The 17885-nt window shown below is 39.6% G+C and overlaps 1 protein-coding gene across 4 annotated transcripts in view; it reads right to left on the minus strand.

Annotated features, from left to right (window-relative positions):
* The window catches only part of pcdh15b (protocadherin-related 15b), a 186085-nt gene that overhangs the window by 115672 nt on the left and 52528 nt on the right, over positions 1-17885 (minus strand). For all 4 annotated transcript variants that reach the window (XM_053238777.1, XM_034309522.2, XM_053238775.1 and 1 more), the window contains 7 exons: positions 15878-16038; positions 14325-14480; positions 11916-12035; positions 11592-11702; positions 9752-9922; positions 2581-2689; positions 2218-2330 (listed from right to left, as the gene is read on the minus strand). In XM_053238777.1, the coding sequence (XP_053094752.1) occupies positions 2218-2330; positions 2581-2689; positions 9752-9922; positions 11592-11702; positions 11916-12035; positions 14325-14480; positions 15878-16038 (941 nt within the window). The remainder of the gene's footprint in view (positions 1-2217; positions 2331-2580; positions 2690-9751; positions 9923-11591; positions 11703-11915; positions 12036-14324; positions 14481-15877; positions 16039-17885) is intronic.

A 17885-nucleotide genomic window follows, 5' to 3' on the forward strand; every position in this document is an offset into this window, starting at 1 on the left:
CAGAGCCACCAGTCTTTGACAGAAATATGTGGTGTAACTCCTATTCTGAAAAAAACACTTCATGTGGATCCAGAAGATGCAGAATCTTAAGTAGACTGCACCCACTAGATTATCGCTAAAGTATTGGTATTGGGGCTGATACTAGCCTGAAACACTGGACTGGTATCAGATCAGAGTTGGTATATTTTACAGTCCAATTCACTGATATATTTCCACATTTTGTTGACTAACACAAAATAGACCTTACACATGAACACATGACACAATGCACTTTTGTAGCACTGCTCTACAAAAGTTCTACAAAATTTGGCAACAGAATAGGAGACAACAGAATCATAAGAAAACAGTGGTAACACATACGTAGTGGGTATTGTCTGCTATTTGTATCGTATCAAAAATGTAGAGGAAAAAGAATCAGAAAATACAGTGGAAATTCATGCATGTTCAATTCAACTTTAAATATGACCCTATGTTACTAGAGTAGCTACCATAAAATGTACACTACATGACCAAAAGTGTATGTGGACACCTGACTATCACATCCGTATATGGGCCTTCCTCAAACTGTTGTCACAAAACTTGAAGTATCATTGTAACAAATGTCTTTGTATGCTGTAGCATTACAGTTCCCTTCACTGGAACCAAGGGGCCCAAACCTGTTCAAGCATGACAATGCCCCTGTGCACAAAGCCAGCTCCATGAAGTCATGGTTTGCCAAGGTTGGACTAGAAGAACTTGAGTGTACTGCACAGAGCCCTGAACTCTTCCCTATTGAACACCTTTGGGATGAACGCCGACTGAACTCCAGGCCTCCTTGCCCAGCATCATTTCCTGACCTCACTAATGCTCTTGTGGCTGAATGAGCACAAATCCCCATAGCCACACTCCAAAATCTAGTGGAAAGCCTTCCCAGAAGAGAGGTTATTATAACAGCAAAAGGGGACTGGGCTGTTCAAAACTTGCATATGAGTGTTATGGTCAGGAGTCCACAAACTTTTAACTACATAGTTTAGACTAATATGGATGGTGTGAGTGCTATAAGGTGATTTAAATACCAAAATTGATCTGCCAACTGGCTGTCAATTTTCCAGTATGTATACTCCAAGATAAACATGGCAGGTAACATTTCCAAAGAGCCACAGGTTTGCACTGTGCATAAGAAATTATCAAGGCTTTATGGTTGACAACTATCTCACTGTTTCTAGATCGCTTCGTTAGAATGCCTCTAAGGGTTTTGTGCTGTCCTTTATAATGACGTTAAGTCGATGATATTAAAATTCAATACAGTATTAGTTTATATCAGAGCATTGAGAATGGACAGCGAGGGGTTAAAAGCGAGGCTCAGATTTCTCAGGCATGGCTAATGTGTTGTCACACAAGCTTATTGAGCTTATTTTCTGGTGCTGAAAACCAACAGAAAGGAGGGAGGATATGGCCCAGAGACAGTCCTGTTAGTTCACAAGGTAAATGTATTGCGTAGTATTGTGCATTATATATCGTGTATGAAGAGCCAGTTCTGGTTTTTGTCTGGGTCTTTACATGTCCAGCAATTCTTGAGAACAGAAATTTGATAGAGGAGACGTGGGACTTGGTTTGTACTCTCAACAATTCAAAAAAGAACAAAGCAGTAAATCTTACCTCAAGTAATGGCCACGTGAAGATGGCTGTTTAATTTGACATAAGGGGCTGCTTTGCCTGAGCCTAATTATTGTATTGCATGCCTCTGTAGCCCAAACACTTTACAGGCAGGCATCTGCACATCCATCCATCCATCTATCCATGCATACATACATACATACATACATACATCTAACATTGTAGCAGGTCAAGCATGGGGCAAAAATCTTTTTTTTTGTGTTAAGCCTTTAAAAGAGGTGCTTGGCATGCTTTTCCACACTCTTCACTACTTCGCTTTGATCCTATGAGGAGCTCTAGGCAGAGCTCCCAGTAAGAGTGAACTGTTTCCTGACTCATTGGCACATTAGATACACTACACCAGCTCTGCGTGTGAAAAGCCTGGTGGCATGTATTATCTTTTTATGGAAAAATACACCACACTACACTACACTGTCCTACACTCTCCTACACTCTGCTCTCATGCAGACCCCAGCGTGCCTGCTCTCTTTTCTCTCGCTCTTATTAACTCATGATCTCCTGCACATATCCGGTATCAAATTAGGACAGCATTTAGGTTTTTTTCAAGGTTATTCTTATTACCTTGATTATCAAGTCGAATCGTTGGTGCTGCTCACGGCTGATAGGCTGCAAGAGTCTGAGCTCGGCTGTGCTGCTGTTTAGTGAGAAGTATTCAGCATAGAATGCAGGCTTGCCTAGGGAGAAAGAAGGAGAGTGGGGGATCAATAAGATGCCAGGCTTTCATCGATGGGTTTGCTACTAAAAATAATGACTCATTTTGGGCCCCGCTGATTCAAAATGCATTCAGCATCGCATTCATTCTGGTACCGCAATCTCTCACTGTAGGATTAACAGCCTTGCTTCTGCCTTCTGTTTATGCTAAAAAAGGAAGTTGTGGTTGGCACTCATCTCTGGCACCACAGATCTCAGAATACAGACACCTACCGATGAGGATGGAGTAGAGGATCCCTGGGCGATCGGATGGTGGCTGGATGTTCCTGTCCTGATCCACGGCCTGGATTGGAGGAGTCACGTTCACTGGGTTCACTTTGCTCTATCAGAAACAAACAAATAAATCAGTTTAGTGTGCTGAGCCTTTAAAAGAGCTGCTTGGCATGCTTTTCCACACTCTGCTTCCTTTTCCTCCTGACAAGATAAAGACAGATAGAACAAGAAGTCACCAATGACTAATGTCTTTCTTCTCTGGTTGCTCTTCAGGTTGATTGTAACAGCTGAGACCAGGTCATTATGGGGCCATGCTGTCACTTATCCATGACACACGGAAGACTGTTTCACTTTTAAGGACAAAAAAAAAAAAAAAAAAAAAAGCGCCATCCATATAAATGTGGCTCAGCAACAGTTCTCAAGAAACAAAGGGCAAATTCATGAGAGGTGACTTTAACATTCCTGTCATTTGCAATGCAGAAATTTGACCGTAAACACTGCATATTGCCTCCCTATCAATTATGAGCTTTAAAAGCTGATCTTCCTACTCTTACTGAGATTTCGAAAGCCCCGGGGGAGAAGTAAATCTCTCTCTCTCTCTCTCTGTCTCTCTCTCTCTCTCGCTCTCTCTCTCCCCTACTCCTTCTTTCTCTCTCCACTTCTGCATGGATGTGCAGAATCACAAGGTCTGAGCATAATCTTGGCAGCCAGTAAATAAACAGTTCATCTATAATTCAGCTTGCCCTTGCAAAACCTATAATGACAACATTAAAAAGGAAGAGTGGGGGTGAAAACCAAGGGATAACGTGAGTGAAAAATAAAGGTGCTCTGTAAGCCAGGGAAGAACAGGCCTATGTTAATCCAGAGTGCTAAGTACAGCTCAAGACTTTTGCAGCCACAACATATGGCCACATATAGGTTGTGCATTAGCAATAGACTCAGACAACGTAACTACTTAACAAGCTTAGACATTACAAATTTAATGCATTTGTAAAGCTGCGAGTTGTACAGTACTGCAGGATTGTCATTAAATTAAAATGTGTGGCTCTCAAATAGTCATAATCAAATTCAATTGGCAAAATTAACTAGAATACAATACAAAAGGATTTGGGAGTGTGAGGGTAAGTGAACATGTTAACTTACTCAAATGCCAAACAGTGTAAACCAGTAATATAATCACTTCAATAAGGACACATTGTTATTTCAATAATGCTGAGTATTCCCTTTAATCACATGCAAGAAATATGCATGTTTAGCTCTTCAATTTGTCTTCATCCACTTGAAATAGAGAATTCTATCCAGACACAAATGCATCTCCTCACAGCTAGAAAAGCTTTGGGCCCTCTTTGCTACTTTTCCAACCCTAATAAGCAGCAGTAGGCAGCTGATCTCTGTTCTGCTTGGTTAAAATTTATCTTTGCGACTTGCTGTGTAATCCCCAGCCCCTGCAATTACAAAGCCTGCTGTAAATCTTGAGTCCAGTTGAGTCGTCCTGGCACAGTTTGGCCATGATACACTTTCAATCACTCATTACCTACAAAAGGTGCTACCTGGTACACGCCCAGGAGAAAGGACCATGATATACTGATCAAAACGGTTTGACAACCTTCCTATGCAATTTGTTATTGTCTGAACACTAGTTAATGAGTTGTTTGTGTTAGCCTTTGGGTAGAACTTTACGTCTGGAGAACTTGGTTTTCCAGAGCACTGATGAAGACTAATGTTTGTTGATGTGGTTTGGGCTGAGAGATAAAGACAAGAAAAGACATTAGACAAAACATCACTGTCTTGGGGGAGAAGAGGAAGGGGTTTATACCGTAATCCATTTTCCAACACTCCATAAATCCTTATTTAAAAATTACTTATTTTAATCTTTGCACACTTGTTCCCTTGATGGTAACCACTCCTGACTGTGAAGATTGGCAATAATTCCAAAGCAGTAAATGTAACTTCAGAAGATGAGCACTGACCATTTCACAGTTCTACTCCTGCCTTATTTAAATCTCTGTGTAACAAGAGAGTGCAAATAAGAACTCAGATTGGTTTGTCTGCATGAGGGATTGCTTGAGACCACACTGTTAATTAATGAAGACAGAGTCTTGGGAGGACTATTACCTCTGTAATAACCACAGCTCTGCCTTTTCTCCTTCTGCTCAATACACTTTTCGACCCACATAACCTCAAAAACCAATCTTTCCCCTAACAACTGGTACATACATGACTCATATGCCCCAAAACTAATCAGGAAGTATATGTTGCTCTTCGCTAATTTCCTGTGTGTATTAGGGGTGTAACGCAATGCCAGTTATCTGCATATATTTAGTGCTCCAAATATTCATATTTGTATATGTACTTGGATTTAAACTCAAAGTAGGTGTGTTCTAAACAAGAAGGTTGTTTCTGAATTGCCCACAGAAACACTGGAAGACACTAGAAAACCCCCAGAAATAGCGTGGTGTGTGAACAGTTCCTCAACCTCAGCTACATCATCCCAGTTCCTCAACCTCAGCTACATCATTCGAGTTCATAATTGGTCTCAACAAGACCTGCTTGTGCAGTCCATGTCTTTGTTTCTACTTTTCTGCGATATTTTTTTTTTTTAAAAATGTAGCTATTTCCCAAAATATAAACAAACTAGCAGGTTAATTTAAATCGCCCCAAACCCTTACCTGATAGTTACTATGCAAATACATCGCTTAGCATTGCACATTCATGTTAATGAACGTGGTCTCTCTTTGACCATTTAGCTCGCTCAAGCCCACATGAACATCAAATCCTTGTGCCCGTGCGACATTTTTATTGCATCATATGGGACCCCAGTCCTGATGTACACCTCTAGTCTCAACCAGATGACATGTAAAGCTTTCTGGCTAGCTTTCTACAGATAAAAAAAAGAAAAAAATAGCGCACCTCCTACTCATATCTGTACTTGTATCAATGTAGCAAACATTATCCATTCATTTTGAATAATATATTCATATTCGTTTACATCCCTGTGCATCTTGAGTGCATATGTGAAAACGCTGCAGGGACTTAAAAAAGAAAGTAAACATGAGTTTTCAGTGCAAGCTTTTCACTAGAGGTAGCAGGGCTTCCGTAAAGGTAAATACAGTCCAAGTACAAGCACATAAACACCCCAGAGGCTCCCAAAAGACTGAACTTCAGAAAATCAGCAAGCGATAATACTCTTGCCAACTTGCTAACTGTAAATGCAAAGGGATTGCTTGGGCTGAGACGGAGGGTTCATTTGCACTGCTGTGCCTGTTTCAATGTCTGACCCGGCACTGGCCAACCTCCAGGCTGCTCATCACAGAGACGGCACTCACCTACACAACGGTGCTACTCCCTAAAGCAAATCATCATTCTTGTCATTAGATTGCATCTTGCAATTATAATAAATTATTAAGTACTTTCGCATAAGCTACTTAGTGTAACATGCTGTGTTCAGGACATACTAAATACTGTCTGTTGTATACATTGTGTATGATAGATGTTTTATAGTGTTTAGGTATTGTATGAATAAATGTAATGAATGGTTAATTACAACAGTAATGAAATAAATAATGGTTTGAATTAAGTTATGTTTGAGCTTGTCTACCTTTGTCTTTGTATATTTGTCTAGCTAGAGCTATGCAGAAAAAAGTACATTTAGAAAGAGAGTGGTTAGTAGTATACTAGTGATTTCACAGTTTCCATAATAAGAAGCGTGACCTCTGTGACTGATGTATAAAATGTTCTGCAGCATTACAATACACACCTAAAGCAGAAAATTGCCTGAACTGAAGCCTTTAGATAATGAGTAAACCCAAAATTGGGTCCACAAACTCTTCGTACTCCACTGATCTGCGTGGTGACACAAGCTGAATACATTGCCCTGATTGGAGCTTCTGTAGTTTCATCTTTAATGTGGTTTTGGAGAGAACTTCAAATAGCCTCTATAGCTCAGTGGGAATGAGCAACAGTCACTGAGACTGCCAGTGACTTCTTCACTTCCAATTACTCCAACATATCTGCTCTGAAAGCATGAGCAGATTTCCCGGATAGATTTGACTTGCGGTGTGGCCCTATCCACATTATCTACTGAGGGAAAACTCCAGCCTTGCTCAAGCTGACCTTTCTTGTTATTGTAGCAGCAGCACACAGGCTGTGTACCATAGGGAGAATAAAACACCTGTCAGACAGGATCTGTTAGTCAGAATGAAAGCATCCGCACCTTCCCTCCAGTCCTCTGGAGTAGGGGAAGGCTGGGCATTGCTAATGTGTTGCTGCTTTGCCATTTGCCGGGATTAAATATAATTTTCAAAGTGAACATGCTGGTTGAAAAAAAAAAAAAAAAGCTTCTTGTAGAGGAAAGATAATGAAAGAAGAAAAAACCCTCAATGAAAGAGGGGGACTTAAGAGGGGGGCCATAACATTATGGATATTCTGACACTTTTTTAATCTCAGTCATCAACAGCATCCTTTTAAGTGCCATTTTATCTCCTCGAAAAAGGAAATGGCTTGTACGCTCCATCTAAATTATGCTGGACCTGACCTACAGAGAGAGAGAGGGAGGAAGGAAGGAAGGAAGGAAAGAAAGAAAGAAAGAAAGAAAGAAAGAAAGGAAAGGAAAAAGGAAAGCAAAGGAAAAATAGGAAGGAAGGAAGGAAGGAAGGAAGGCAGGAAGGAAGGAAGGAAGGAAGGAAAAGGAAAAAAGGAAAGCAAAGGAAAAATAGGAAGGAAGGAAAGTAAGTAAGGACAATTACTTAAAAAATTAAATAATGAATGAAGGAAGGAAAGCAAAGGAAAAATAGGAAGGAAGGAAGGAAGGAACTAATAAAGAAAGGAAAGAAGGAATAAAAGTAAGTAAGGACAGTTACTTAAAAAATTAAATAATGAATGAATGAAGGAAGGAAAGCAAAGGAAAAATAGGAAGGAAGGAAGGAAGGAAGGAACTAATAAAGAAAGGAAAGAAGATATGAAAGTAAGTAAGGAAAATAGCTTAAAAAATTAAATAATGAAGGAAGGAAGGAAGGAAGGAAGGAAGGAAGAGTAATTTAAGAAAGGAACTAAATGAAAGGAAAGAAGGAAAGTAAGTTAAAAAATTAACTACTAAAGGAAGGAATGAGAGGAGGAAGGAATGAAGGAATGAATGAAGGAAAAAAGGAAGGAATAAAGAATGGAAGAAAGTAAGTTAAGAAAGAAAGGAAGGATTAGAAGAAAATATGAGTTACAGAAAGAAAGTAAAAAGAGAGAAGGAAAGTGAGCACATTGCTCTGGGGATACTCACAACTTCCCAGTTAAACAGAGAGCTTCGACACAGGAAAGTAAAGGAAAGTGAAGAAGAGACTGTGTTTTAGAGGTATAGAAAGGAAGAAAACAGATGAGGCCTGTAATGGTCTAGGGTTTATTGGTCAGGTGACCTGAGAGACACTTGTGAGGACAGTGAGCCGCTTCCTCCATTAACAGCTTGCCACACTTCAGAATACCTAAACACACACAATCCTCTATAAGCACTTGTAAAGTACGTCCTTAACCATGCCTAGTTGTTCACATAAACACGATTTACAACATTTATTTTGTTCCCCTGATGTTAGGCTAAGAACAATTTGAATAAATCTTGAAATAAAAAAGAAACACCTAATGCTCTTACTCCTCTGCTATAAAATATAAAATGCTTTAAGTGCTTCACTAAAGTTAGAAAACTGCCAGAGAAAAATCTAACTGTCCTCCGTTCACCATGGCACTTGCAGTAAAGAGAGCTTTTTTCCCCCCTTTTCTCAAAAGCTTTTAAAAATTTAAAAGATATATATATATATATGTATGTATGTATGTATGTATGTACATACATATATAAACAAGCCTGCACAGGAAGCAGTTACATAGTGCCGTAGAGTTAATGGATGAAGAATCCACATTTAAAATGACTTCTTTTTATATCTGATTCGCTGCCATTACTCAGAACCAGGAACACCATGACACAAAACATCAAGTAGCTGCCTAGACCAGCTTGTGGAAAATGGTTGCCATGCAAAGTGTGGCTGTTTTACAAGCTAAAAACAAAGAAGCAAGATCATTATCTGTACCTACCAATCAATACGACTGTAATACCTTTTCTAAAGGCTACACTGAAACACATTAGACAGCTCACTAAGTTTGCCAGCTGGCAGCTTTAACCTATTCCTTCTTCTGTGTTGTGTCTGAATGACATCTCTTATCAGCCCACGTTCCACTACGCTATTGTCAGCAGGTCACATCTAATCTGGTGGGTCACTGCTTGGGATAAAGTCAGGAGCAAGGCTGAACCATAAAGGCTATCTAAAGGAGAAGAAACACATCTCAAGCCATAAGCTCGTCCTTCGTTCCTTCCTTCCTTCCTTCCTTCCTTCTTCTCTTCCTATTTTTCCTTTCCTTTCCTTCCTTCCTTCCTACCTTCCTATTATTCCTTTCCTTTCCTTCCTTCCTTTTTCCTAACTTAAGAAAAAATAAAGCAAAAAATATTTCTGACATCACAATGACATCACCAAGAATAGGATGTCCCTCCAAAATGTACAAAAGGACAAGACAAAAACATACCAGGGAGGCTGCCAAGACACCTACGACAATATTAAAGGAGCTGAAAGAATGTTTGACAAGCACTGATTACTCTCTGTATGTGACAACAATCTCTCATATTCTTGGCAAGATCGAGGCCCTTTCTCACAAAACAAAACAAAAAAAATCCAAGCCAAACTAAATCATCCCAAACCATGGGGTATGTAGACTTACATATCCATTGTAGGTTTCAGTAAGATATTCTTAAACGTGGACACTCTTGAAAGATTCTTTGTGAAACCAGCCCCTGATCACTGTAACAAATTTATTTCCTCAGGTATTAAAAACATTATTAGTGCTATTATTTGCATGTAGTATGAATACAAATATATGAATTATGGTGTTTATTATATTTATAATAGAAAGGAAAATGCTGTTACAAATGATTGCTTGGGTCCTTTTCTTGAAAAAGAGAATGTGTAAAATAATTGAGGTCTACTAAAAAAAAGATAAGAAATTATAAGTCTGTCATAATTATAAAACAATGCTTGAGCCCGGATTTGCAAATAGAAGCTAAGTAAAACCATGTTCTCTGTATATGAAGGGCTGTATATGAAAGCTTGTGCATGAACTGTGAAGAGGAATGGAAGAGGCTCACTGGGTCTGCAAGCTCCAGCACGGTGGCTCTGTAGGTAAGCGGCTTGCAGTCACGGGTGTTTTCGACCAGGCTGCAGGGCAGGAACATCGGGCCCAGGTCATCTCCATCTAGCACATCCACTGTCAGTGTTGTGGTGGCAGTCAGTCGCTCTTTAGGGTCAGGCGCTCGGTCCTAGAGAGCAAGAAAGGCTTTTTTCAGTGCTGTTTGCGATCTCTGTTTATGATTTCGACATGCACAACAAGTCATACAAGTGGCCACTTGCAGGACAAGGGAAAGAGGGTGTAACGGAGTATAGAGTCATATTAACTTATTAACTTTACTACCTAGCTAAGTATCGTCACCTGTCACGTATACATGTTGTAGTTGGCTATTAGGGGTTGCACAACTACTAATTTTTACTAGTTGTCCAGGAATTCAAAAAAGTAGTCATTTTCCATAGGTAAAGAAAAACTTGTTTCAGGACATCGTTGTTTTAAAGCTATTTTTGTGCAGCAAAGAATACCTCAAACCACATTTCATTAAAAGCCATATACGGGTTACAAATTAAAGTTCCCGCGTCAATGCTTTTTAAGCCTACATAGTTAATGGCAAAAGTAAATAAATAAAAAAAAAACATCATTGCAATGAACGTGCAAAGCAATAAATCTGTGCATCATTAAAGCAATATCTCAAAAGCAAGAGAGGAGTTATACTAAATTTTGAACTCACCCATATGTTTTGTTTATTTTTGCTCTGCTAATGGAAATAGATCCCGAAGAAGCCACACTCACTGATAGCGTGTTGGCTAGCTGGCTAGCTAGCTGACATTGATGTGTACATTCCTATTAAAGGTGCTTCTGGTAAAATCGGTGCCCCTTCTTGCTTTTCATCTTCATCTGACATGCTTTCATATTTTAAGCAGAGTGATAGGCATATTGAAACGCCCCTGTGTGGTTATACTAAATATAAATAGTCTTGGAATGCTGCTCGACCAATCAAATTAGTGAACTAGAACTAACTGTTGTATAGCATGCCACAGTGCAAGGATTTATTTACATTTTATTTATCATTAAAAGACAACAGAAATAACAGTAGGGGAAATTCCTTCAGGAGTGGGCGAGAGTGGGATTAAAAAACTCTCTCGCTCATACTTCTTCACTTCATGTAAAGTGAAATCAAAGTGTTCATGGTCCATTAAAGTAAAAAAAAAAAAAACTTTTCCCAGTATAGTCATGTGCAGTTGCCGTCTGCCTCACTGTTTTTTTTTTTCCACCACACCAACTAGTCTGCAGCTCCCTACAGTCTATGCAACACCTACATGCTACATAAAACTCAACTCAAAAGTAGCAAATTGTTTGTGATATTTCTGACATCATTTATTTAAATGCTTTGAAAAAAAGACTGCCAGATCGTAATGACTGATATCTGTGTAAGGTCTTCTCCTAAAGTCCAGATCTGGGTTGACTTGATTTCTGTTAAGGACTTCGATAGAGCAAATAAAGTATTGAAATGCCATTAAGAATGCAACTGGGATTCAAGAGAGAGAACAAAGCACAAAAGTGAAGAGGGTGCTTCTAAAGACAGTTGAAAAAATGAAGACTCTGAGGCATTTACACATTATCACAAGACAAAGACACATCCCACAGATGAATGAAAGAATTATTTCAAAAAATATTTAGATTCTAAACAATTAGAAAGTAAATTGGGAAAACTACATAGATGTAAATATGGAATGTGAAACCTCACAATGTCAGGAATGACATAATCTACCCAGGAATGAAATATTATTTATTATCGTGACACATCATAATCTGATGTCAAAACAGTTTCCTTTTTTCGTGTTGCTTTCTCTCAGACTCACATTGGCCTGGATGATAACCAGGTAGCGTGTGATCTCTTCATAGTTCAGTCTCTCTCTCAGCACCACAGAGCCAGACAGGGTGAGAGGAATGTCGAAGGTTCTGTTAGCAGTCTGTAGAGACGAAACATCTAAGTCACACTGGCACCCACGCACTCATACAACATGCTCACAATCTGCTTTATGAGACACAATTGTAATTAAGCTTGAATTTAGCACTTCAAGGTCATTTTGAAATTCAGTGTGCTAAAAATTGAGTATCAAGTGACACTGCAGCAGAGGGAAAAATACTAATTCAAATAGACTGGCTTTGGTATTTTGCCTTACCGGGTCATAAGGATTGTACTGAATGGTGTATTCGATTTGTCCATTTGGTCCATCATCAATGTCAACAGCACCATTATTCCCACTGAAGCCTGAGAAGATGGTGGTCCCAACAGGAGTCAGCTGAAAGAAAAAAAGTCAAAAGAAAACATCCACTGTTTTTTAAACACTCACAACCAACAGTCAGATCTCCTCAAGTTTTGACTCTTTCTAGTCCTAGCATTTCATCATATCCTGCTAGTTTCCTGGTGCTATCAGGAAGCAGGGCTCCCCTGCGGTGACAGCATCTCACCTGCTGTTCTAAACATCCTAGACAGGAACCCGATGGACAAAGCTGAGAAGAAAGAAAGCATTTGCTCATACTTGGTCTGCTGCCTGGCTGCTGAGACCTTCTCAGAAGTGAACAGAGGAAGTAAAATGAGAGGTAATAGCTATGAGCTGTGCAAGTAAGTAAAAGGCAGCGTCTGGGGCATTGGGTATTAGTTCGAGCTTTTCTTGAAAAGGCTTTAACACTCCTAAAATGTACAAAAGAAGCAAAAGAAAATATGCCTGGATTGAACCTTCCATTTAAATCCCAGGCATCACAAATAGGGATAATTCATGTAATTTCCACAGGTATTTTCATGTCAAATTACATGATCAAGGTTCTGGAGAAAAAAGGTCAATACTGATTTCACTGATCAAATTCAAGAAAAAAAACATACAGTAAACAGACACATCTGATGGGACCCAAGATTGCCTTTCTGGTGCATTGCCTGGAAGCCATCTATCAGTATCAAAAAGAGGCACATACACAGACACTTGCATTATGTTGGGGACCTGCACTGGGCCAGTTTCTAAATGATAAATTATGTTGTCCTGCCTCGCTGTCATACCACATTCCTGCCATCCGAGCTGCTAGACTACAACCTAGCTACAGTCTAGACTACCAGATGCTGTGTGTGCACTGTTAAACATTGTTCTACAACCATGCTAGGCTAATTTCACCACACATAAATTTCAAGATACTCAAGCTAAGAATTTATAAAGCTTTTTTTTTTCCTCCATCCATACCACTCATACTGATGAACTGTTCATTAAACACTCCATTTTTGCCTCCTTGTTGCCAATATCCACCTTCCTCTATGGAGTTAAAGCCTACTGTCCAGCGTCATTGTTGACTGATGGACTGTGGTCTTCTGAACACCTCGTCTCCCCGTCAGTCCGATGCTCCTGACTCCAGGCCAAAATCGATAGCAAGGAATGGCGGCCGGAGGTTTTCTGGGCTGCAACAGCTTGTGGGTAGGCAGTCTGCCACTCTCTGCAGATGTCTTCTAATGAGGGAAATCTGTGCTGACAGTTCCCTTAGGAGCCACTTTCAATTAGGCAAAAGGCTGAGAGAGCCCATCTAACCATCTCCAGCCACCCACCCAGCACGAGCCGGGCTCAGCCGACCGCAACCCGAATCCAGTAACCTACCTCGGTCTTACTCATAAAACAGCAACATCTACAAGAGTGCTCAAACAGAGAAAGAGTAGTCAGTATGGACTATAAATCAAATGTAGCAAAAATGCCTGAATGACTTTCTTCACTACTGGAATGATTACATGAAATGCCCCTGAACTCAAAATTGGGTTTCGTACACCAATACCAATACCAGTGTTATGTACACCAATGGCATTTTGGAGATTTTAATTTTATAGTTCATCACTCCTGGGAAAAGAATTAATATTTTCTGATGACGAGTCTTTTGTTCATCCAATTAAATGCTTTCTGCAATGTTTAGGTCCCACCCATAGGGATAGGTCTTCCTCTCCTTGGTGGAGAATAAATGATTGTTCATTTGGAAGAAGGTGGAATTTGATTCTTACTTTATACATGATTGGGGCTTCTCCATCAGAGTTGATAATGACATTTAATCTACCACTAGATACATCAGATGCCTCCCGGTCATGACCACGCAGCTCTCTGTCACCATCGGCACCGCTGATGGTCAATCACAGCTCGTACATGTATGGAAAACCTCAAAAAAACATGGCATCTCATCATCCAAGATATCATCCTTGTTAAAGGAGAACAGTGTGGGTGTAAAATCCTCCACAGGCTCTCATTAAACTCTCCATATGTATCTAGTTTTCTAAGCCACTGTCAAGTTTGTTTAGATTCAGTGGGGGTGTGGCGTATCTAATGCTATGCTGTTGTGAAAATCAGTCAAGCACTTTACATACAGAATCAAATAATGGTTTGGCTACAAAGCTCTCACAAGTGCACTTTTTTTGTCAAAAAAAAAAATAGCTACAGGAAAACATTGTACACTGAACACTGATTCCTAAGTGACAAGGAGGAAGTTTCTCAGAAAACTGAGTACGACCTGCAGATGTGTGAACACTATACTGTTTCAGGATGCTCGCAGGCATAGCTGGAGGAACGTACCTCATTAATAGCCACATAGTACCGTGGCTGCTGGAAACGAGGAGGGTTATCATTACGATCCCTCACAACGATCCGCACCTCATGAAGAATCACTGTACCAACCAGCTCATTGGTGCACTGGACCTGCACCACAATGGAATGAATGTAGGAAGGAGGCTGAAAGAAAGAAAATGGAGGGTGCCTTTAATTTACATGTAACCTGTCAACTGCAAAAGAAGATAATGAATTTAATTACTTTCCTATAACATGCACTAGGGTGCATGTTTTACATGTAATCCTGTGGGAAGTGGGTGGAATAAGAACAATTTTAAAAGGTGCTGTTGACAGATTTTTTTTTCCTTTTTTATTTGCTACAGCAAAAAAATGCACATACAATGATCAGCCATAACATTAAAACCACCTGCCTAATATTGGGTAGGTCCCCCTTGTGCCACCAAAACAGCTCGAGGCATGGACTTCACAAGACCTCTGACGGTGTGCTGTGGTATCTGGCACCAAGACATTAGCAACAGATCCTTTCAGTCATGTAAGTTGTTTGTCCAGCACATACCACAGATGCTTGATAGGATTGAGATCTGGGGAATCTGGAGGCCAAGACAAAACCTTGAGCTCCGATGCACTGTGTTTTCTGACACCTTTCTACCATAGCCAGCATTAACTTTTTCAGCAATTTGAAGTAGAGTAGCTCTTCTGTGGGATTGAATCAGACGAGCTAGCCTTCACTCTGCATGCACATCAGTGAGCCTTGGGCACCCATGACCCTGTCGACGGTTCACCAGTTGTCCTTCCTCGGACCAGTTTTGGTAGATACTAACCACTAACCACCAGGTACTAACCATTCTGGAACATTGTTTGGAGAAGCTCTGACCCAGTCGTCTAGCCATCCCAATTTGACCCTTGTCAAAGTCACTCAGATCCTTAAGCTTGCCCATTTTTCCTGCTTCCAACACATCAACTTCAAGAACTGACTGTTCATCTGCTTATATTATTAAAAGCAATAATAATATTAATAACTTAATATATCTCACCCCTTGACAGGTGCCACTGTAATGAGATAACCAATGTTATTCACTTCATCTGTCAGTGGTTTTAATATTATGGCTGTAAAAAAAAAAAAATATATATATATATATATATATATAATGGTATACTGGCTGGAGAGCATTAATTAAGCACTTAAACCCTGTAAACCTGACACACACACATGCACACCCAACCACCCACCCACACACACACACACACACATACACACACACACACACACTATATTACTTTCTTTCTCACAAACTATCAAACCCTCCTACGTCCTACAATATCAAACTCTCTCACACACACTATTAAACCGAAATGTCAGGTTGATAGTGTAAGAGTTATGAAAGAGGTGAGAGAGGGTATTATTGTGTGTCTGTGTGTGTGTGTGAGGGTATGATGGCAAATGAGACACACTTGTTAGAGATAAATGGGACTGCAGACAATACAGTTTGAAGTTTCAATACACCATTTTTTGTACACCGTTGATATTTTAGGAACGATAAAACATTGTGCCTACTTACATCACGATCCAGAACTCTTCCAGTGCTGTTAAGGTAAAGCCGTTGTTTCACAGGGTCCAGGATTACCCAGTGGCCATAGTTGTCTCTCAGAGATAAAGAGATAGTTCGGTGAGGGTCTTCCGCCCGGCCGTTGATTTGCATGTTCTCTACCAGGACAGTCCCTGGACCAATCAGAAACTGAGAATGAGTGCACTGAGTCTTCTTGTAGCTTTCATTCCCATCTTCTGTGTTTAATAATATAATCATGTTTGTTAGGCTGAGCTTACAAAAGAAAGTGTTGGAGCATCACATTTTTCCCCCCACATTTACACACCCAGTACACACAATCACTGCCAACTTATACAGTGCCTTTCATAAGTATTCACCCCCTTCCATTCTACATTTTGTAATGTAGTGCCAAATTTGACATCTATTTCTAATATTTTTATAAGATTACAATAAACCAAATATATGACTATTAAAACTACTTCTAGACTTAAATCTATTTTAGATTTTTACTCATTCTAAGCTTGCAATAATCTTGTTCTATTGGCATATGGTATTTTTTAAAAATAATTTTACGCACTTATTTCTGAACAATTAAATTTCACAGCTTGAAATAAGTAAAGGCATTTAAATAAGAAATATTAGATACATTTGTTCCATAATTGTTCCATGTTCCATATTCAAGATATTTTCACATCCTAACATATATATATATATATATATATATATATATATATATATATATATATATATATATATATATATATATATATGTGTGTGTGTACAGTCAGGTCTGGAAGTATTTGGACAATGACAGAGTTTTTGTGATTTTGCCTTTATACACCACCACAATGGATTTGAAATAAAACAATCAAGATGTGATTGAAGTGTAGACTTTCAGCTTTAGTTTAAGAGGTTCCACAAAAATATGGCATTTACCATTTAGGAATTACAGCCATTTTCAGCAAAGTACTTCCATTTTCAGGGGCTCAAAGGTATTTGGACAATTGACTGACAAGAAGTTAATTGACCAGGTGCGGTCCATTCCCTTGTTACTTCAAGACAAATGAAGCAGAAAAAAAGTCTGGAGTTGATATCAGGTATTGAGTTGGCATTTGGCAGCTGTTCCACTGGAGCTACCAATATGAAGTCCAAGAAGATCTCAATGCAAGTGAAGGAGGCCATCATTAGGCTGAAAAACAACATAAATCTATGAGAGATAGCAAAACCCTTAGGTGTGGCCAAATCAACAGTTGGGTACATTCTTAAAAAGAAAGAAAGCACTTGTGAGCTCAACAACACTGAAAGGCCTGGAAGACTACGGAAGACAACTAAAGTGGTGGATCGCAGAATCCTTTCCTTGGTGAAGAAAAACCCCTTCACAGCATCAACAGAAGTCAAGAATACTCTGTAGAAGGTAGGTGTATTATTGTCAAAATCTACAATCAAGAGATGCCTTCATGAATGTAAATACAGAGGGTTTACAACAAGGTGCAAACCACTGGTAACATTCAAGAACAGGAAAGCCAGATTAGCCTTTGCCAGAAAACATCTAAAAAAGCCTCCCATGTTCTGGAATAAGATTCTTTGGACTGATGAAACCAAGGTTAACTTGTAAGAGAATGATGGGAAGAGAAAAGTATGGTGAAAGAAAGGAACAGCTCATGATCCAAAGTATACCACATCATGTGTCAAACATGGTGGAGGCAGTGTTATGGCATGGGCATGTATGGCTGCCAATGGAATGGGTTCACTGGTGTTTATTGATGATGTGACTGCTGACAGAAGTAGTAAGATGAATTCTGAGGTGTATAGGGCTATACTCTCTGCTCACATTCAGCCAAATGCTACAGAACTGATAGGACGCTGCTTCACAGTGCAGGTGGATAATGACCCAAAACATACTGCGAAAGCAGCTCAAGACTTTCTGAAGGCAAAGAAATGGAATATTCTTCAATGGCCAAGTCAGTTGCCTGATCTCAACCCAATAGAGCATGCTTTTCACCTACTGAAGACAAGACTG

Source organism: Pangasianodon hypophthalmus, chromosome 12, assembly GCF_027358585.1.
Source record: "Pangasianodon hypophthalmus isolate fPanHyp1 chromosome 12, fPanHyp1.pri, whole genome shotgun sequence".
Lineage (NCBI taxonomy): Eukaryota > Metazoa > Chordata > Actinopteri > Siluriformes > Pangasiidae > Pangasianodon > Pangasianodon hypophthalmus.